Below are 21,243 nucleotides of genomic sequence, written 5' to 3'. Positions count from 1 at the left end.
TGTCTGTCTGTCTGTCTGTCTATCTATCTATCTATCTATCTATCTATCTATCTATCTATCTATCTATCTATCTATCATGTTGTCTATCTATCTATCTATCATGTTGTTTTTGACCCGGAGGCAATCCTCCTGCCTCAGTCTCCCAAGTGCTGTAATTAGAGGCATGACACCCAGCTTTATATAGTTGATTTTTTTTATATTATGAATTTATTGTACTTTTGTTTTGCCAGTTGATAAAATATAGATACAGACATATCCGATAAGTATATTTTTAATTATTATAAACACAAAAAAGCATGCTTTAAATAGCCTGGAAGATTCTAATAGTTCCTTTTTGTTGCTTCTTCAAATCAGAAAGAACATTGTTTTTGTAGTGGACAAATTTTGCCACGACGCCCAGCTTTATAGTTGATTTTTAAAAATACATATATATTTAAGATTTTATGTGAGTACACTGTCACTGTCTTCATACACACCAGAAGAGGTGTGTATGAAGAATTGGGTCTTTTTTTTTTTTTTTTTTTTTTNGGAACTCACTCTGTAGACCAGGCTGGCCTCTAACTCAGAAATCCGCCTGCCTCTGCCTCCCAAGTGCTGGGATTAAAGGCGTGCGCCACCACGCCCGGCCAGAAGAGGGAATTGGATCCCATTACAGATGGTTGTGAGCCACCGTGGGGATTGAACTCAGGACCTCTGGAAGAGCAGACAGTGCTCTTAACCACTGAGCCATCTCTCCAGCCCCTATATAGTTGATTTTTAATTTTTTATTTTTATGAATTGGTTACAGTTTATAATTAATGTTTCATTTGCAAGAAGAGGTAATGAAGCCAGATTAGGTTTTCTGGGGTCCCTGTATAATGTCTGATTTTTTCTTAGTAAAATCGGGAATCAGTAGCTCCAGGTGGAAAATATCTAAGCCAAAAAAGGAGCCCAGAGATTTAGGGGTACATGTCCATTCCCTGAGACCAGGAAGAAGAAACAGGCTTCTGCTACCTTCTGCAGAGCCTGAGCGGGTGCGGACCCTTTAAGGCACCCGGAAATGGGATGGCAAGACCGGAAGTGCCCTACTTATTTCCTCTCCTCACGTGGTGTCAGCCGGAAGTGACGAGTGAGGCCCGGGAGCTGCGGACGCGAAGGCGGACGGAGCCGGAGTCGCAGACACCGCGGGGTCTCCGGGACAGGTGACCGGGGGAGGGGGCCGGGAGCGCGCCCGGAGAGGGCGGGGCCTGTCCGCCCACGTGAGGGGAGCGTGAACGCGCGCGGGCTGGGAGGCGAGCCGCCGGCGGGGGCGGGGTCAGGGGACTCTGCGGGGGGCGGGGACGCGACGCCCACACGCGTGGCTTGAGGGGTGCCGAGGTTGGGCGGTGAGCACGTGGGCAGGGCCAGACGAGCGGGTGCCGGCTGCCCCGGAGCCCGGGCGCCTGCCAGGGCGGGGCGGGGCTTGAAAGCCGCGTCGGCCTGGGGGCGGGGCCACAGTGTGCCAGGAGGACGAGGGGGCCGTCTCGGGACGTTGGGCGGAGACCAAATAGTGTGGGGTGGGGATGGGAGGCGGAGTCTGGGCTTTAGCAGGCTGGGAAACTGGGGGCGGGGCTAAAGTGTTGGGGCGTGTAAGGGGTGGGGTTTGGTCGGTAGGCGGGCGGACTGGGGGCGTGGTCAAAAACGGTGGGCGGAGTGAACTGGTGTCGGGGCCTTACAGATTAGTGTTTGCTGTAGGGAGTGCCACGGGGCGTGGTCATGAGGGCCAGGGGCGGAGCTAAGGGGGTGGACGTGTTTGGGGCGGGACCAAAGTTTGGAGGGGAGTGGGGAAAGGGGCAGGGTTTGGGCTTTGAGTGAAGAGGTGATGACTGAGCTGCGGCATTGTGCTGGGTTTGGCCAAGATGCTGGGGGTGTAGCCAGAATGTGGTCCTCAGTGTTTTGGGTATTGATTGCTGCGCTAGGGCGTGGTTCCATTATTTAGTGGATGGGACTAGTGTTTGGGGCGGAGACTTCCTGGGCGAGGCTGGAAAGTTTTTTGGTTCTGGTGCTGGGTCCTGATCCTCGCCCAGAAGCTAGAGAAGGGTCCAGGGGCTGGCTGAGATTGGATGGAAGTGGAGCTACGATGTCAGGGATGTCGCGGGTGGGGTTAGGGGGCTGGTGGAGAATGGCGAATGGCGGGTATGGAGTTAGAAGGTTTCTACTGAGCTGGGAGCGCAGCAAAACACGGGCAGGGAAGTAGGGAACTAACTCAGGCGGGTCAGAATGTTTCCCAGTGTGGTGGAGGACGGGCCAGTTAAATTGGAGGTGGCGCCAGAGTGTGTGATTTTTTTGTGGGCGGGGCCAGACGTCTGGCGGGATAGGAGGGGCTTGAAGTTTCACCCTAGTTAGGGGTGGGACCACAGACATTTTTGCCGGTCAGGGGTGCGGTTGCTGCTGGCAGTTTTCTCTTGTAAGCCTCTGTAGAAGTCCTGTCATCTGCCTTGAGTATCACTATGAAGGTCAAGTCCGGTCCAGGAAGGCCCCTGCAGTGGATCCTGGGCCTGCTTGCTGAATCTTTTCCGCCTTGGTAGGACGAGTGCCTTTTTAGGATGCTGGGGCTGGGCTGCATCATTCTTAAGGGAGCCACGGACTAAAGTTGTCTCAGAGTTGGAACTGTTCTTCATTATGATTTTGTTGTTGTTGTTGTTGTTTTGTTTTTGTTTTTTTTTTTTTTTTGAGACAGGGTTTCTCTGCATAGCCCTGGCTGTCCTGGAACTCACTCTGTAGACCAGGCTGGCCTCGAATTCAGAAATCCACCTGCCTCTACCTCCCGAGTGCTGGGGTTAAAGGCGTGCGCCACCACGCCCAGCTTTCATTATGATTTCTTTATTTTGTGCATGTGTGCATGATCACATGGAGGTTGGGGGACAACTGGTGGGAGTCAGTTCTCTCCTACTTTGTGGGTCCTGGGGATTGAACTCAGGTTTTCAGGTTTGGCAGCAAGCCCCTTTACTCCAGGAGCCACCCCTCTGGCCCTCTAGAAGTTACTTTTGGAGGTTGGAAGGAAAGACTGTAGCTGGCTATTGAGATCCAGATCCTGGCAACAATTGTCATAGGGAATGGAGCCTGGACTGACATCTTTGGAGGAATTAGTATTAGTTACAGGGGTGGGGTCAGAATTTTCCCAAGGTGGGGCTGACTAATTGCATGGGTGGATCTAAAACTGAAGGGCAGGGTTTGTGTTTAGAGAGAGGCGAGGCTAGTACTTGAGAATTCCCTTGATGAAGTGCAAGTGCATTTTTCTGTGAGTCTGTTTTTGGAGCCCTCAGTAAAGGAGAGGAGACGGCGTTTCAGAATACTGTTGATCTTGACATACTGTTCTCTCTGCCCTCAGGGGCTTCCAGTGCTACATGTTGTTTCTGTGAGGGAGATCACAGCCAATGATGGTGAGCTGGAGAGGGGTGGGCAAGGTGGGCTCCAGAGACCAAACCTTCAGATCCTCGGTAGAATGCCCATGTGGCAGGAAGATCTTTCTTTCTGCCTTTCAATTGCTTCCTTACCACAGGCTACCACACTAGATTTGAAGTCAAAGGAGGAGAAGGATGCAGAGTTGGACAAGAGGATCGAGGCTCTTCGTCGGAAGAATGAGGCCCTCATCCGGCGCTACCAGGTGCCCTAGCCCTGCCCTGGAGACCCCATCCCCTCTCCTCCCCGCAGTGAGTCTTCCCCACCTCTCCCTTCAAGCGTTCTCATGTTTCCCCTTCACTCACAGGATGCAAGCCAAAGGCCGTGGTCTGGCCTCCCTCCCTCCATCCTATCATTCATTCATTTATACATACATTCATTTATTCATGGATTCACACTCTGCTTACTGATGCCTTCAGAGTCCCTGCTCAATGCTGAGTGGTCCTGGGGACATAGTCCCCAGACCTGTTCTTAGGGTTCTCTGTCCAATTTGGGACATGGTTGCCCTTCATGATGACCCAGGGTAGACAAGGCTGGGCTGGGGGAATGAACAGGTCTGTGGGAGTCCAGAGCTTTCTCTCCAGCCTGAAGACATTAGCGAGGGCTTTCTGGTAGAGGGGATTCTGAGAACTGAAGGGTGCCTCAATATTAGGAAAGGAATTGGAAAGGAAGTGGATTACATTTCACATGGGGACATGTTTGGGTGCAAGAGAGGGCTTAGAAAATCAGCTGATGGAGAATTGGTCTTTGGAGGTCATGAGGGGCCAACTATATAGGCTGGAAAATGCCTGAGGGCACTAGGGAGCCATTAGAGGGCTTTGAATGGGAGTGAGCCCTGGAAGTGAGAAGACTCTGTATAGGAGACTCATTTTTTTCTGTGTAGTGGTGGGTGGTAGGGTGTCATTCTAGAGTCTGGATAGAAAGGTGGGGCAGGGGCCCTAGTGGGAGAGGACAGGCATGACTCAGTGACCAAGGGCAGTTGGGGCTAGAAAGGGAAGAGGAGGGAGGGTCCAGAGCAGGGCCCAAGAGGACATAGTAGAGCTATCTCTAGGAAGGGTCCTGGGAGAAGGGTGGCCCTCATTGACTCATTTTTCATGCATTCATTCATAAAAACAAAAAACTGAGAGCTGGGTTTGATTGTATGCCAGGCAGCACTGGAGGCTAGGGAGAGGGGTGCATCCAAGAACAGTCCCCACAGGTACCCTATGCTTTACCAAGCAGGGCGTGAGAACAGAGAAAGGCAGGATGATGGCGAGACATCTGAAACAGTACAGGCTCACAGAACGCAGAGCAGAGCAGCTAGTACAAAGGTCCAGGGCAGTTCTGAGCCCCAGGGAATAGCAAGATGGCCAGTGCAGATAGGCAGGAGAGGCTCCCCCGCTGTGGGTTCCATGGTGATGGGGACGCATTTGGCTCTCACTGATGGGCTTTGGAGCAGCAGAGTAATGTGAAGGGGTTTGACGGGAGATGCTGTGACCCATGGCTAAAGCTCTGGAGAGAAGCCTGAGTAGAGGTGCAGGGAAAATGCAAAGGACTGTGGGAGCGCAGCTGGTGACAGGACCTAACACTCCATTCCCCTGGGTGTTTGCTTCTAGGAGATTGAGGAGGATCGGAAAAAAGCTGAACTGGAGGGTGTGGCAGTGACAGCCCCCCGGAAGAGCCGTTCCATGGAGAAGGAGAATATGGCAGTGGAGGTGGAGAGCCCAGCATGTCTGAATCCATAGGATGGGGAGGAGGCTGAGGCCTGGGGCCAAGACCTACCGGCTTCCTCTTAGCCTGGGCTGCTCCAGTCTGTCTAGCCTTTGGCTGATTCCTTTTTCCTTTCCCTTTCAGGAGAAGAGCCTGGGTCCCTCTCGGAGGACTCCTGGGACTCCTCGGCCCACAGGGGCCAGCAGAGGGGGCAGGACCCATCCCCAGCAGGGAGGCCGGGCAGGCGTAGGCCGGGCATCCCGAGGCTGGGAGGATGGTGCCGGGGAGCAGCTTCGAGGGGGTCCTGGGGGCCGGGGCCGGAGGGGCCGGGGGCGGGGACCCCCTCATCTCTTAGGGGCAGTAGACAACTCAACCTCTGATCGAAAGTCCAAGGTGGGCACCAAGCAGGCCGTGACGTTTGGGTCAGGGTTTTCTGTTCCTTGTTTTTTACTCATTCATTCGTTCATTCATTCAATTTTTCTGGTCTTGGGATTGAAGTTGGGTCCTTGTGCATGTTAGGAGAGTATTTCACTATTGAGCTACATCCTTAGCCCTTAGCTTTAATTTTGAGGCAGGATATCTATCATCTCACTAGGTTGCCCAGGATGGCTTTGAATTTGGCATCTTCCTGCACAGCCTCTTCAGTGGCTGGGGAAATAGTCCTGCCGTGCTGTGTCCCAGCCTTTGCCTCCCAAGTGCTGGGATTAAAGGCGTGTGCCACCACTGCCCGGCTCTGCTTCCATTTTTGACCAGCACTCTGAGTGTGTCTTAGGTTCTGAGTCTGACTTCTGTTCTTGCCTGTTTCCTGTGTAGAGTCTGCCTTGTGCTCACTCTGTGTTCAGATTCATGTTGGGAATCTTACTGTGACTGCTCCACTCCCCAGCAGCCAGTGGTCAGCCATGCCAACCTGCACGGTGACCTCCAGGCCAGTGAGACGCTCTGTCTAAGAAACGGTGGCTGGCCTGGTGCTGTTGTGCACACCTTTCAGTACAGCAGAGAGAGTTCCAGGTTGGCCAGAGCTACAGAGTGAGGAGACTCTGCCTCCAAAGCCGACCGTGAGGCTAGTGCTCAGGGTGCCCTTCTGGCCTCCCACATGCGCGTGAGCATGCTTGTGTGTGCACAGACACCGGATGCAGTGGCCTCAGTAGATCCAGGGTTTCTTTCTCTCACATGTTAAGTGCTGTGGATCAGGTGGCCAAGGCCTGCTGATTGTTGTCCACAAGGTGGACACTGGAGCACTGACAAACACATTTTCTTACATTTTTGTTGGCCACACTCCCCAACAGTGGAAGCCGGGGAACGGGAGTCCTGTTGGGCTGGCTGTTGTTTGTAAAGTGTGTTAGTGTTGCAGAAGGGAAGGGCAAGGATCCAGTGCTCCCCTGTCACTCGCCAAGTCACTACCTTTATGCATCATTTCTATGCTGGCTGAGGCTTGCCAGGGTCCCCCACAAGTTTTAAGTTAGGCTCCCTTTGTCACCTGTCTGCCCTTGGGGAATTTGGGCTGCCCTGTCTTTCCTGTATAGCTAGTTGTGCGGTTCTTCCTGACAGCCATGTGCTGTCTTCCCCCCCCCCCCCAGGAGTGGGAGGAGCGGCGCAGGCAGAACATTGAGAAGATGAATGAGGAGATGGAGAAGATTGCTGAATACGAGCGCAACCAGCGGGTCCGCACCGGGCAGCCTGGGGGTGGGCTGAGTGGAAAGTACCCAGCGCCTCCCAGCCTGCCCACATGCCAGCTCTTCTGCTGCAGGAAGGGGTGCTGGAGCCCAACCCAGTACGCAACTTCCTGGATGATCCCCGACGTCGGGGCGGGCCCCTCGAGGAGTCTGAGAGGGACCGCCGGGAAGGCAGCCGCCGGCATGGACGTAACTGGGGAGGCTCAGATTTTGAGCGGGTGCGCTCCGGCTTGGAACAGGAGCGACAGGTGAGTGCTGCATCTCCCAGTGGCGGGCTTCCCTCCTGAGAGCTGTGCTTTAGGCTGGCTGGGGTGGGCTGACCAGGGGTTGCTTTCTGTGAGGACTAGCACTAGCTTGATTGGGGGATTTTGGTAGGGTCTGGGACTGGTTAGGAACTCTTCGGTGGCCGTGCTCGGCCAGTGTTTTCTATTTTCTTTTTGAGGTAGAGTCTCGCCATCTAGCCCTGGTTACCTGGACCTCCAGGCCAGCTCAGTTTATATGAGTTGTAGCTTTAAGCCCAGCACAGATGTCTTCCTGTGTGTACCCTGAGTGCTGGGCTTAAAGCTGTGCACCACTATGCCCTGCTGCCAGTGTTTTCTTTGTTAGGGATTTATGCTGGACATTTTTTTCCATGTTGGGATATAGCCCAGGGTCTCATACATGCTATACAGACTCTGTACCAGGGAGCTACATCCCAATCCCTTTTATCCTTATGAAGTTGGGACTCTTGACCCTCCCTCCTGTTGCAGCCGCCTAAGTGCTGGGATTACTGGCCCTGGAGAATAGTTCTAAGACAGAGTTGTAGTGTATCCCAGTGATAACCGAATGGGTAAAAGTCTAAATATATGCTGGGTAATACAAAACATCACCACCTCAGATGGTGAAGAGGGTCGGGATGCGTCTTAACATCTTTCTAACAGTGAGGAGAAAGACTGTTCAGTGCTTAAGAGTGCTGAATGATGCCGGGCGTAGTGGCGCACGCCTGAGGCAGAGGCAGGCGGATTTCTGAGTTTGAGGCCAGCCTGGTCTACAGAGTGAGTTCCAGGACAGCCAGGGCCACACAGAGAAACCCTGTCTCAAACAAACAAAGTCCCCCTGTGAGTACTCATTCCCAGAGCCCACACTGGGCAAGTCAGGGTTGCCTGAAATGCCAGCTCCAGAGCACCTGGCACCGTGGTCTGGCCTCTGCCTGTACTCACATGGCTTATGTTCGAACAGACACGGACACAAGCACGTGCTATATATGGGAAAATAATAAAAATATATCTTTTTTTTTTTTCCCCCCGAGACAGGGTTTCTCTGTATAGCCCTGGCTGTCCTGGAACTCACTCTGTAGACCACCAGGCTGGCCTCGAACTCAGAAATCCACCTGCCTCTGCCTCCCGAGTGCTGGGATTAAAGGCATGAGCCACCACGCCTGGCTATAAAAAATATATCTTAAAAAAGGAAAGATAGGGAGAAGTGCCAGTGGGTAAGAGTGCTTGGCACGTAAGCAGTAGAACTTGGATTTGAACCCCCAGCACTCATGTGAAAAAGGTTGGGTATGGCTCCATGCATGTGTAGGGATGGGCACAGGAAGATCGTAGGGACTTGCTGACTGCTAACCTAAGTCAGAGTCCCTGCTTCAAGGGACTACGCAGGAGGGTGACAGAGCAGGACAGGCCGCTGGCTTTCACACATATACCACCAAATGGAAATGCTTAATTCTAGAAAGATGACATCTGGCACTTGGGGGGTGTAGGCAGGCCAGTCTCCACTCTTCCCAAATACCTGTAGCTTGTGTCAGGTTGACATAAAACTAGCACAAGGAATTTAAGTCCATCCTTCTTAGCTTTATAGTGAGTTTGAGGCAGCCACCCTGGGCTCCATGAGATCCTGTCTGAAACCAAAAATGTAAGAGGTCCATTCTGAGGTGGCCACTTCAGCGAGACACTTGCTGCTTGTCTGTCCTTGTTCTGCATGGGGGTTGGGGGGGGCGTGGAGAGGAGCTGGAGACCGATTGCCTGTGGTGTGGGCAGGGCCGCAGGGCCGGCCTGGGCAGTGGGGGCGACATGACGATGTCCATGACGGGCCGGGAGAGGTCAGAGTACCTGCGCTGGAGGCAGGAGAGGGAGAAGATCGACCAGGAGCGTCTGCAGCGACACCGCAAGCCCACCGGGCAGTGGCGGCGGGAGTGGGATGCCGAGAAGACCGATGGCATGTGAGTCAGTCTTCTTCCTGCTGGGTGCTGCCTCCAGCCACTTTCTCTTCATCATGGGTATCGGTGATGTTTGCCACAGCTGGCCATGGCTCAGTGGTGTGTGGAAGCCTGCCTTTCCTTTTCCCTTTTTGCAACTGGGGATTGAACCTGTGGCCTCTGGCATGCTGAAAGTGCTGCAGTGCTAAGCTAGGCTCCTAGAACCTCACTGCGGGAATTCTAGACAGGCACTCTACCACTGAGCCATCTCTGTAGCTCCCATTCCCCATACATTTATATGTTTGAGTGTTTTGTCTGCATATATGTTTGTCTACTGTGTGCATGCCTGGTGCCCACGGAGGTTGCAAGACAGCGTCAGATCCCCTGAAACTGGAGTTACAGAGGGTTGTGAGCTACTGTGTAGGCACTGGGAGATGAACCTGGGTCCTCTGGAAGAACAGCCAGAGCTAGCCGAGCCAGGCCTTCTGTCCTTTGACCTTTTTACTTTTTGAGGCAGTGTGTTAACTATGCTGGCTTTGCTCTTTCAGTCTTCCTGCCTCAGCCTCTTTTTATTATATTTCATGTAATTTGTTTTGCTTTTCTGTGTAGCCCTGGCTATCCTAGAACTCAGAGAGATCCGCCTGCCTGGATTAAAGCCATGCACTGCCATGCCCTTCAGCTTGGCTTGTGTGTTTTTATTTATTGAGAAGGCAAGAAAGCACAGAAGACAGCTCATAGGGGAAAGTTCTATGGTGTGGGTCTGGGGATTAGTGGCAGTCACCTTTACCTCTTCAGCTGCCTTGCTAGCCCTCTACCTCAGCTTAAGTGCTGTGATTATAGGCTGTGCAGCTCAGGTAGGCACAGAATTCAACATCTTCCAGCCTTGGCCTCACAGATGCCCAGCTTGTATAAGGAAAGTTTTGTCATGTGCTTACATGCCTGCTGGGTCGTATTGACCCAGGTTAGCACAAGACTCTAGGTCTCCCAGGCTCTGTGCCTCCCTGTATGATGAGCTCCACAGATGTTCCACAAGGTCAGCCAGCACAGGGCAAGGATGAGGAGGCCCTCCAGCTGCTGACCCGAGTGGGCTCGCTCAGCCTGCTTCCCTGGAGATTGGTGGTGGCAGAGGGTGCTCTTTATTGTTTAGAAGGCCTCAAGGACAGCCCGAACCTGAATTCTCCTGTCTCCACCTCTGAAATGCTAGGATCCTAAGCCTGGCCCAGTTATGTTCCCCCTCTGTTTTGAAAATGCACGGAATGTGTTCATTCTGGGGTGCAGGCTGAGGGCAGCAACCCTACGAGTCCTGCCTCTCTCGGCGTGCTAGACACAAGGTGCAGAGGTCAGTGAGGAGGTGATCCATCTTCCCAGCCTCTACATTTTTGTTTCAGAGGCCACGTTCTGTATCTTTGCCTGGCTTTGTCATTAGGAAGCTTGGTTTGCCCCTCATCCGTCATTCTACCCTCACCCTGTCTAACCCTTAGCCCCTTTGAAGCTTCTTTGGTTTGTTCTGGCCCTGCCTCTGCCTCTGCCCTGCTTTCTCGTCCTGCCTTTCCCTAGTTCCCTTAGCTATCGCTGGCTCTGTTCTCTTTTTCTAGGTTCAAGGATGGCCCAGCCCCTACCCATGAACTGTCCCACCGCTATGGTGAGTGGTATCTTGGAAAGGGTTAGGCAGTGGGGTTTGAATGCAACATGTGCTGTGTCCCTCTTCCCTAAATCCTTGGTTCTGGGCTCTGTCGTAGATGACCAAGCTTGGGCAAGACCTCCTAAGCCCCCCACTTTTGGAGAATTCCTTTCTCAGCACAAAGCTGAAGTCAGCAGCCGCAGGAGGAGAAAGAACAGCCGACCTCAGGCCAAGGTGGCCCCTCGTGCCTATAGGTGGGGTGCCCTCCCTTGGGATAGTCCCTCCTCAGCATGCTTGGGTGTGTGCAGCCCTCTCTGGCTTCGGTTTGAGGGTACACTGCTCTGTCTTGGCTCTGTGTCTCCTGTCCCCTTTGCCCGCAGTGCAGCATGCCAGATGTTCTCTGAAGAGAAGTACATGCCATCTCTCACCCAGCCCTTATCCCTTTGCTCTGTCCACTCCAGTGACCACGATAATCGCTGGGAGACAAAAGAGGAAGCTGTGTCCTCAGCCCCAGAGTCCTCTCAGTCCATATCCTTGGAGGAGACACCCACACAGGTAAGGCAGAGCAGGTATGAGGTAGGGCGTGTGTATGGGGGTTTGTGGAGTGACAGGTCCCAAGCATTTCCTTGATCTGCCTGTGTTCCCAGCAGCCTTCTGAGACCCCAGCCCCAGCTCATCGGCCTCCTGAGGAGGATGGTGAGGAAGATGTGGGGGAAGAAGAGGAGGAGGGAGAAGAAGAGGAAGATGAGGAAGATGAAGAATGGGAGGATGTGAGTGAAGATGTTACTGAGGAGGAGGAAGAGGAAGAAGAGTTTGACGAGGAGGAAGAGGGTCCTAAGGACCAGGAAGCAGCAGCTGTTGCTGATCACCAGCCTGAAGCTGAGCCTGCTGGGAAGCCCACCTGTGAGCAGGCGGACCCCGTGCCTGCCGGGCCCCAGGAGTTGCTGTCCCCAGTCCCTGTTGAACCTCCCAGCCCCTTCTCACCCTCTGAGGACCACCAGCCTGTGTCTGACTGGGGTGAGGAGATGGAACTGAATTCTCCTGGCACTGCCCACTCACCTGGTACCCACTCTTCGGGTGAGGCCTGGCCTTTTGGGAATGCTTGAAACTGGCTGCCTGTGTGTGTGTGTTTGTGTGTGTGTGCACAAGGGTGTGGCTGTGCCCACACCTCCTTTAACCCCAGTGGCAGGGAAGGGCAGTTGGTGCCTACTTCATGCCCTTATCTCAGTTCCCAAAGCCTGCTCTTGCTGGTTCAGAGCCTCTCTCCAATAAAAAGTTCACTTCCTTAAATGACACCCACCCCACTGTGTCCTTGAACCCCTCTTGCTCCCCTCATATGGGGAGATATTTGGAAAAGGAGGGGCTTGACTGAGCCTCCCCTTCTCCAGGAGGTGACCAGCCAGCCCTTGCCTCCTTGGAGAGCGGGCCCAGCTTGGCAGGAACCCTGAAGTCTGAAGAAGAAGGGCCTGAAGCATCTCCAGGTGGGATGTGTGAAGCTGGTGGAGGTGGGTGGCCTGCCTGCCTTCCTTGGGGAGTGAAGGGCTTGGGGACAGAAAAGGAGTGGGCCCTGTGAGGGCTTAGGACAGGGCAAGAGCTGAGTCAGGTGCTGTGCCAGGTTGGCCTGGAGTCAGGCCTTTGTGGTGCAAAGGGTGGACCCTAAGGCCCCAGCCAATAGAAATTGTGAATAACTTTGAACGCTGGGCAAGGAAGCTGGGCTCTGGGAAGGAGCTAAAAGTGGGATTCAAAATCTAAAAGTTCCCAGAGGTAAGAGGCTGACACAATAGGATTTTCTTTTTTTGTTTTTTTGTTTTTTTTTCGAGACAGGGTTTCTCTGTATAGCCCTGGCTGTCCTGGAACTCACTTTGTAGACCAGGCTGGCCTTGAACTCAGAAATCCGCCTGCCTCTGCCTCCCGAGTGCTGGGATTAAAGGCGTGCGCCACCATTGTGATAGGATTTTGAGCTTGAAACTGAATTTTCATTAGAGATCCGGTAAAAGCAAGACACGGTTAATTAAAGGTAGGAGTGGCTTTAATGAGTGAGCAGCTGCTAAGACTTACCTGAAGGCAGGGTCAGTGGTTTGGGGTCAGACCAGAGTGGGATTTTGGATCCCACGGAGTAGAAGCAAAAGACGGATCTTGGTCACCTTAACGTGATTGGCCAGGTTCCTGCTTGTGTTCATCTTTCAGTTCCCCTGCAGTAGAATAAGATGTGGAGCAGAGACCAGGAATAGTGGGAGTGGAGGCCAGCGACATCTTTGGAAAGGGGCCAGGCCAAACAGGACAGTTTGGGGTCTTGGGAGGAGTGGATGAGCTCATTGCACTAGCACTGCCCAGTAGTCGACAGGGTTAGATTGGAGGGGCTTCTGCTTCAGGGGCCTCCTGAGGGTTGAGTAAGCTGGAGGCCAAGTTGTAGGTGGGTTTGACTGAGGTGCGGGATTGGGTGGGTCGGGCAGGCTGGTCCTCCATTTACCGCTTTTTGTCTCCTCAGAGGTGGGCCCCGAGGGCCAGGAGACGGCGGAGATCACAGACTTCCAGAGGGTGCGTTTCTGCAAGGTGGTGGCGGCTGCTCCGCCGCCGGGGGCTGCCCGCTGACAGCGCCAGCAGACCAGGGTGCCTCGCTCTGCACTAACCTTCAGCTCCTCTGCTTCTGCTACACTCCGTCCAGGACAGGGTTAAACTTAGTGTGGGAGGAAGCAGGTTAGCAACGAGCCCGGCCCGAGGGGAGTCTTCTAAATTCGCTGAGGACCCACTGGTACCAGTCGTACGGTACCCGTCTGGCCGAGTCAGCCCCTGTGAGGCCTGGGTGTGCAGGAACCTGCAGCTAGGGCTTGAATTAAACGCGTGCTACCGCCAACCTTTGAACTGCGCTGCTAGCTGATCAGGCTAGGCTGCTGTGCTCGGCGGGCTTTGAGGTGGCGGAAGAGGCGGGACGAGGGTGCTCCTCGTCATCCTCACACCTCTCCCCTCCCACCCCGCAGGCCGTCCCGCAGTCCTGAAGATGCTGCTGGGAGGGGCGGCGGCGCAGGTTTGCCTGGCTCCCAGGCTGGCTGCTCTCCTCCCTGCAGTCCACCCTGGATCCCTCGCCTCTAGGGAACAGAAGTTTACGCTGGTGCGGAGTTGCTGGGGAAGGGGCCAGCAGGGGTGATGGGGGCAAATGGGTCTCGGAACTCTTGAAGTAGTCCAGGGATGTGAAACTGGGAGGGGCGGGGCCAGGGCTCGGTGGGCGGGGCTAGCGTTTAGACGCTCTGTAGGCCTCCGGCTTCGACAGACTAGGAACCTTAGCTCCGGCGGGCAGGGGGTTGATAGTGTGCGGGGCTGTGGTCGGTCAAAGAAGGAAGGGGTTCGATTAGCACGGAGAGGGCTGAGGTAGGGAACAGGGATGGGCGGTTGGAAATCTGACAGGGCGGGAGAAGAGCGAATGGGCGTGGCCTCGAGGGGTGGGGCTAAGATCTTGAAGGTGGGTCAGAAGCGGTAGGGGCGTGTCTAGGGTGTAGGAGTTCGGCTGAGTTGGGGGCGGTCTGACGGGGCGTGGTCTTGGAAGGGGCGTGGGTTGTTTGAGGCGGATGGGGGCGGAGTCGGTGCAGGCTGAGTGGGCAGCGCGATGCGGGGCTCGAGCTGCGTGGGCAGTGGTGGCGAGAGCCCGGGTGGCTCAGGGCTGAGCGAGGGGCCCCGCGGCCGATGGCTGCGGCTCGCCCCTGTCTGCGCCTACTTCCTGTGTGTGTCCTTGGCCGCTGTGCTGCTTGCTGTGTACTACGGGCTCATCTGGGTTCCCACGCGGCCGCCTGCGGGCCCCGCCGACCCCCTGCCCAGCGCTGGGGCCGCTCCGTGTGCTCGAGCAGCCCCGCCCGCCCCGCCTCCGGCCGCATCCTGCTTGCTTGGGGCCTCCGGCGGGCCACGGCCGCAGCCAGGACTGCCACGGAGCCGCCGCCACAGCCGCCGCCCAGCTCCGGGAGCGACGCGGGAGACCGCGCACCGAGCGCCTGGATAGTCTGGCCCGCCCCCACCGTGGCCTGCGTCTGTCTGTCTGCACCGCCGGGCCTCGCCTGCGCGGCGCCGCCTCTTTCCCAGCCGCGGTCCTGATCCTGCCCGACCTTATTCCACCCTGCTCCTTCCCGGGACTCAGCGCTCATCGGCAATAAACTCCAGCCTCAGCTGGCTTACCTGGTCTGTGGTGGTCGGCCTCGCCCGCTGGTCTCTTCTAGCTCCGTGGCCGCGCGGCCTCAAAGGCTTTCCTCTCATTGCTCACATGTAATTTTGGGGTTGGAATGGGAGAGAAGCGGCTTGCCAGTTTTCGGGGCCCTTGAAGGTCAGATACTGTAAAAGGCCTTAGCAGTTTTCGGGGTGTCATCTCGTATAGCTTCGGAGACAATGGTGCGTGCTGGAAACTGAAGTTGGTATAGTTTCCAATGGCAGGGGTAGAGGATGTCACCCATGTGCTAGCTTGTCCTGGTTTGGGTGGTGACATTTGCTGTTTTGGAAGTGTGGAGCATATAGCTGAACCAAAAAAACAAAACTGGTCTGCATTGCTGTTGGTGCCATGTTGAGAAGCTGGTGTAGCTTCTGATAAAGAAGTCATGCGATTGAGTCCATTTTCCCTTACCCATGACTGTGGCTCGGCTGTAGGCAGGCCTGGGATGTACCCTGCTGGCCTGCTGCACGAAGGGGTTTCTTTTATGGCCTGCCTTCCCCCTGGGCTGGACAGCATCTGGAATCTGAGGCCTCTTGTCAGATGGGAGTGTGTTACCTGCCCCGCTGGTTCCCTCTGTCTTACCAGCATCCCCCACAGGATGACGTACAGCAGTGTACCTAAACCTCTCTGGTCTTGTAAAATGAAGACAACACATTGTTGCTCAGAGAATTAAACTAGTGATCCAAACCTGAGAACAGCGTTGGTTCTTGCTTTCTCTCCACTTCGTCTTTTAGCCCTTTCAGAGAGTCACAGCCTGTATTCCCTGGGGATAGCCTGTCAGTCCAAAGACTGTACACCATCACGTAGTGAGTTGGGGGGAGGGGTCCTCTTGTCTGTCCCTTTTGGCCTCCCTTTCTGCTTCCTGGCTTTTCTTCCAGCCTCTTGGCCCCTCAACCTTTCTTGTGTCCCTCTGCTGCCTTCTCTTTGCTTTTCTCTTTCTCTGTTTTTAGAGTGTCTCCATATTGTCACTGGGCTCACACCATCTCTGTAGTGCTTTCCCACAGAGTCACCCCTCCCACTTTGTGGCAAGGTCTTTGTGTTTTCAGCAGACCTCCTTCCTCTGTCTCCTAAGGGTTGGGATTGCAGATATGTACCTCTATGCAAAGTCCAGCTTGTGGGCTTTGAATTCTAACTAGCTCTGACCACTTTAACCATTTTGGGGGTGTGGGGGGGTAGGGAATAATTTTACCTCTCACATAATGACAAGTCAGTTCATACCAAGCTATTTATATTTTTTATTTATCCCTCCCAGTGTGACTGTTACACACATTTTGCTACAAAAAGACATTACCATGTCCAACAGGGGAAGTGGACAGTGCCTGCCTCAGGCCCCTGGGAGTTTGCATAATAGGTACAGAATGGCCTTTCTAAAATTGGATCAGCCTTGAGTTCTGAAATGCATCTGTCCCTGAAGACCTCAGCTAAGGGACTATGGGCCTGCAATTTGGCACACTGTCAAGCCCGATATATCTTAATTACTAGTTCAACATTTACTTAATGGTTTTGTTAAAAACTAATTTTCATTTTCATATATATATACAGAGAGAAGGCAGTAGAGTGGGTATGGCCATGGTGGGGTAGGGGGAGCCAGAGGGAGCAAGAGAAAGGACTAAGACAGGAAGACTAGAGCGCGGACACACAGTGGGAACAGCAGGGTTATGGGGAGAATGTGCAGCTGGAGGAAAGGAACCGTGAGCTGGGGGAGTCATGGCAGGGGAGGAGCTGCGGAGAGCTGAGAAGGGCCAGGATGCTGACACAGACTGAAATGTGTACCAGGCACTTGTGATACTGAGGGAGCCTGGAGGTCAGCATGGGTAGGCTAATAAGCATCCCAGAGAGCCATGTGTCCCTTCTGCAGGTGGTAAGGTGATAAGGAGAACGTCTCCGTTTGGTAGAGGAATTTCTGAGGAATGCTGGCTTTGGCCAAACTGCCATTGTCATCGGAATTTGGGAAAGTTGAGTTTCCTTTGGACCTGGAAGGATCATCCCCCTTAACTTTCATAGAGCATAGTTCTGCTGGCCCGGTGAACTGAGCTTCAGATAGTGCCCTCATGCTGCGCTCCCTCAGGAATGCCTGTCTTTCTGCTCTCCCTAGTGTCCCTGAGAAGCCAGCCTGTGGGGACTGCTTTCCCTCAGACGGTCTCAGCTTATGCACCTTTCCTCCTGAGAAGGAGGGGGGACAGGCAGCTCCGCTGCTCAGTCCTTCTGCCTTCACAGCAGCCAGGCGGTTGCCATATGTCCCCACGTCTCAGACTCAGAAGCCAGGCTGCGACAGCTCCTTCTGCCGATCTGAGAGTTCCTTGCTTGTCACTGTCCCCCTGTGCTGCCCGTGGTGTGTTGAATCCTGGATTCTCTCTCTCTATTAAACATTGCACCCAAGGGCTGGCTCCTGCCCTCCTCCTTCAAGATTTATTTATTTATATGAATACTCTGTAACTGTGTTAAGGCACACCACGAGGGCTGGTGAGATGGCTCAGTGGGTAAGAGCACCCGACTGCTCTTCCAAAGGTCCTGAGTTCAAATCCCAGTGACCACATGGTGGTTCATAACCATCCGTAACGAGATCTGACTCCCTCTTCTGGACTGTCTGAAGACAGCTACAGTGTACTTACATATAATAAATAAATAAATAAAGCTTAAAAAAAAAAAAAGACACACCACGAGAAAGCATTAGATAATTGTGAGCCACCATGTGGTTGCTGGGAATTGAACTCGGATCCTCTGGAAGAGCAGACAATGCTCTTAACCACTGAGTCATCTCTCCAGCCCTTCTATCCTCATCTTCCTCAATCTTGATTCTTTTTTTTTTTTTTTCCCTCTGGAGACAGGGTTTCTCTGTATAGCCCTGGCTGTCCTGGAACTCACTTTGTAGACCAGGCTGGCCTCGAACTCAGAAATCTGCCTGCCTCTGCCTCCCAAGTGCTGGGATTAAAGGTGTGTGTCACCACGCCCGGCTCAATCTTGATTCTTACTCTGGGTTTCAAGTCAATGGCTTTTAAGCATCCATCTAACTGATACACTCTAACTTTTGGCTCTCCAGCCATGGAAATGGCAACCTAGCCTTTCTGTCTTATCTCTGCCCCATCAGTTTTACCCTGAGGTATCAGTCAGAGGCTAACATAGAGGATGCTGGCTGCATGTGGTCACAGTGGCTTGGGTACAGTCTTACCCCCATGAATGCTACTCTTGGCAACTGCAGCGTGTTCCATGTTCCTTCAGCCATATTCAGTGGCTTGGCCTGTAAGCAGTGGCCTTTATTCATCCAGCCAAGATGCCACTCTACCATACAGGAAACACAGCCACCATGGGATTCCCCCGCCTTGGTGGAGACATGTCTTTGAGCTTGCCTACCTGGCAAACATACATACAACATCTTGCTGTGTTCCTCTTGGTCCTCAACTTGGTGAGCTCTAGAGTCATCTAGAAGACAAGCCTCTGGGCATGATGTGGAAAGTCATCTAGAGTACCCAAGGTGGGAAGACCTTCACCCTGTGGGTGGCACCATCCCATGGATTGGGGGTCCATGGCTGAATACAAAGGAGAAAGACTTCCCAAGTGGGAGTACAGTGGGTTCAGCTGCCTCAAGCTGCTGTGATGGACACACACACACACACACATTACACACTACATACACTAATTAACTCTTCCTTCCTTCCTTCCTTCCTTCCTTCCTTCCTTCCTTCCTTCCTTCCTTCCTTCCATCTCCCTCCCCTCCCTTCCTCAAGTTGCTTTTCTCATAGCAACAGCCAGGCATGGTGGCACACACCTGAAATCCCAGTGCTCAGAAGGCAGAGGCAGGATCAAGAAGCTCCAGGCTATCAAGGCTATCCTTGGCTACATCGATGGGTTTTGGGGCTAGCATAGTCTATGTGAGCTCCTGTCTGAAAACAAAACTCAGAACAAAATCACATTCGCTCAGTTTCTGCACCGTTGAAGTTGTTCACAAGACGAGTTCATTAACCACTTGAACAATTTATAGAAGAGGGAAAATGTCATCCTAATTGCTAGACATTCTGTCTCATCTTAATTTCAATAAATAAATATGAAAATGATTCCAGGAGCACCAAACTCCTGCTGAGAGGCTGCGATTTAAAGTTAGCGGAGACTTCCTGGGAAAGGCTGTGGCTGTTACCTAGATCTGCCCTTGCACTGGGGTGCCCCGGGTCTGAATGGTTGTCTCCTCCAAAATGCCATCTAGAAGCTGGCCATGGCCGCACATGCCTGTGGTCCTACTCACAGATGGCCCAGAATTGCGAGTTCGAAGCCAGCTTGGGTTATGCAGTGAGACTCCACCCAGCCCCGCCCGGTTTGCTCTGTCTCCTGGTGACTAACACCACGAGCAGAATCAATGTAAGGAAGAAAAGGCTTGTCTGGCTCATGAGTCCTGATTATAGTTCCATCACTGAGGGAAGCCAGTCAGAGTAGGTCGTGCAAAACTGCCTGTAACTCCAGTTCCAGGGGATCTGACACCCTCTGCTGGCTTCCGTGGGCCCATGTATCCACTTGGTGTACACACAAGAAGAGGCACACATTCATATACATAATTGAAATATAAAATATGTCTTTTCTTTTTTAAAATTTTTTATTAGATATTTTCTTTATTTACGTTTCAAATGCTATCCTGAAAGTTCCCTATACCCTCCCCCCACCCCTGTCTTTTCTTTTTAAATTCAGTTACCTGAATGATAGAAAGTAGAGGACTGACTCCTCCCCCTGCCAGTGTCCTCCACACACGTGTGTAGTTACACACACACACACACACACACACACACACACACACACTACATACACTAAATAAGTAATATTTTAACAGCTATAACAACCCTCCATGCTGGGTCATACATGTCATCCGGTGCCCAGGAGGCTGGAACAGGATATTCATGAGTTTGAGCTATATAATGACTTCCAGGACAGCTTGAACTCAAAAAAATAAAGTTTTCTGTTTGTTTGTTTGAGACAGGATCTTACTATGTAGCTTTGCAACTCAATGCATAGACCAGGCTAGCCTCAAACTCACAGATATCCGCCTGCCTCTGCCTTCTGAGTGCTGGGATTAAAGGCGTGCGCCACCAAGCCCAAAAACCAAAAGAGAGAGATTATAATGGTAAAGTTTATGTTGAATATATTTTACCACAACTTTAAGAATAAACAGTTTTTGGGCTGGTGAGATGGCTCAGTGGGTAAGAGCACCCAACTGCTCTTCCAAAGGTTCAGAGTTCAAATCCCAGCAACCACATGGTGGCTCCCAACCATCCGTAACAAGATCTGACGCCCTCTTCTGGAGTATCTGAAGACAGCTACAGTGTACTTACATATAATAAATAAAATCTTAAAAAAAAAAAAAGAATAAACAGTTTTCAAAAACTTTGTGTAGAGAGACTGCCTGAAAAGGCTAAATGTGTGTGTGTGTGTATGTATGTATGTATGTATGTATGTATTTTGTGAGGGTAGGGAGGAAGCTCAGTTTGTATCATTCATGCCTAGTAAGCACAAGTCCCGTGTTTGAGTCACAGAATAAAGCCTCGTTAAGAAAAAAAAAAAAGCAGGGTGTGGTGGCACATGCTTTAAATCCCAGCATCAGGGAGGCAGAGGCAGGAGGATGTCTGTGTCTAAATCAGTGAGCCCCTGCTTCAGCAAGGAGCCTTCTCCCTCAACAACATCATCATCATCATCAACAACAACAACAACAACAACAAAACAGCAACAGGTGAGTGACTCCTGAGGAGTGACATCTAGGTTGTCCTCTGGCTTTTATAAACATGCAGGGATTTGAATACACACCTGCACACATGTGAACATGAGTGTGCGCACATACACACAGAATTTCTTCCACCTCCGGGCCTGGTTCAAATGATCTGAGTAGAGGAGCCACAGTGGCTTAGCAGGCTTAGCACTTTGTGGGCGAGCCTGAGGATGCACATGCGGTGGTTGAAAGAGGACTGAGCCCCTCATACCTTCCTCTGACCCCTGCTTCTGTGCTGTGGAACACACCCACCCACCCCTCCCCCACAGTAGGTGTAAAAACATAATCAGAGGAAATCAGTTATAAACGTGTCCATCAGGACTCCGGCCTTCTCATGTGCAGTATGGAAGCCTGCATGAATATTAATAACCCAACCAGCTTGTTCTGTTCTTTGCTGATAGGAACGTTATCTTGGAATTATCCCCACAGCAGAAGGTCCTGGGAACCAGCACCGTGCCCTGCGAACAGGCCCTTCCGAGAGGAGTCGTCACTGTGGCCGTCTGTCTGTCAGGGGCATGTGTTGCTTTGATGTTCTTGCTAAAGACCCCACTGTGGGCTCATCATTCTCTGTTGCCTTAGCAACAGAATCCGCTCCTGAGGATGAGAAGACCAATGAATGCTGTGAATTAAAAACTGGGCGTGGTGGCGCACACCTTTAATCCCAGCACTTGGGAGGCAGAGGCAGGCGGATTTCTGAGTTTGAGGCCAGCCTGGTCTACAAAGTGAGTTCCA

At 52.8% G+C, this 21,243-nt stretch overlaps 2 protein-coding genes across 5 annotated transcripts; both read left to right on the top strand.

Annotated features, from left to right (window-relative positions):
• Positions 1-1,085: 1,085 nt before the first annotated feature.
• Ccdc9 (coiled-coil domain containing 9) lies at positions 1,086-13,753 on the top strand. 4 transcript variants are annotated; one of them, XM_029532207.1, is made up of 15 exons: positions 1,097-1,181; positions 3,350-3,401; positions 3,521-3,625; positions 5,016-5,114; positions 5,254-5,502; positions 6,687-6,770; positions 6,857-7,030; positions 8,801-8,982; positions 10,554-10,600; positions 10,698-10,833; positions 11,041-11,134; positions 11,230-11,596; positions 11,968-12,060; positions 13,068-13,117; positions 13,558-13,753. In XM_029532207.1, exons 2-15 carry the CDS (start codon positions 3,396-3,398, stop codon positions 13,573-13,575), a joined length of 1,704 nt encoding a protein of 567 aa, XP_029388067.1. In that variant the 5' UTR covers positions 1,097-1,181; positions 3,350-3,395; the 3' UTR covers positions 13,576-13,753. The 4 variants fall into 4 exon arrangements, with proteins under 4 accessions (XP_021074929.1, XP_029388067.1, XP_029388066.1 ...); XM_021219270.2 differs by lacking the exon at positions 13,558-13,753 and having other exon boundaries at positions 1,086-1,181; positions 11,968-12,084; positions 13,068-13,500; XM_029532206.1 differs by lacking the exon at positions 13,558-13,753 and having other exon boundaries at positions 13,068-13,500.
• A 47-nt stretch (positions 13,754-13,800) lies between these two features.
• Inafm1 (InaF motif containing 1) lies at positions 13,801-15,460 on the top strand. Its single transcript, XM_021219586.1, has one exon. It carries the CDS (start codon positions 14,181-14,183, stop codon positions 14,565-14,567), a length of 387 nt encoding a protein of 128 aa, XP_021075245.1. The 5' UTR covers positions 13,801-14,180; the 3' UTR covers positions 14,568-15,460.
• The last annotated feature ends 5,783 nt before the right edge of the window (positions 15,461-21,243 follow it).

The sequence above is a fragment of the Mus pahari genome, chromosome 19, assembly GCF_900095145.1.
Source record: "Mus pahari chromosome 19, PAHARI_EIJ_v1.1, whole genome shotgun sequence".
NCBI lineage: Eukaryota > Metazoa > Chordata > Mammalia > Rodentia > Muridae > Mus > Mus pahari.
This window is presented reverse-complemented; position numbering and strand designations above follow the sequence as displayed.

Excerpts from the sequence above, each read along its gene's own strand:
- Ccdc9 (XM_021219270.2), top strand. Across the intron at positions 5,503-6,686 it reads CCTCTGATCGAAAGTCCAAG|GAGTGGGAGGAGCGGCGCAG; the intron begins GTGGGCACCAAG and ends CCCCCCCCCCAG. Across the intron at positions 12,085-13,067 it reads GATGTGTGAAGCTGGTGGAG|AGGTGGGCCCCGAGGGCCAG; the intron begins GTGGGTGGCCTG and ends TTGTCTCCTCAG.
- Inafm1 (XM_021219586.1), top strand. The coding sequence starts at position 14,181 with ATGCGGGGCTCGAGCTGCGTGGGCAGTGGTGGCGAGAGCCCGGGTGGC.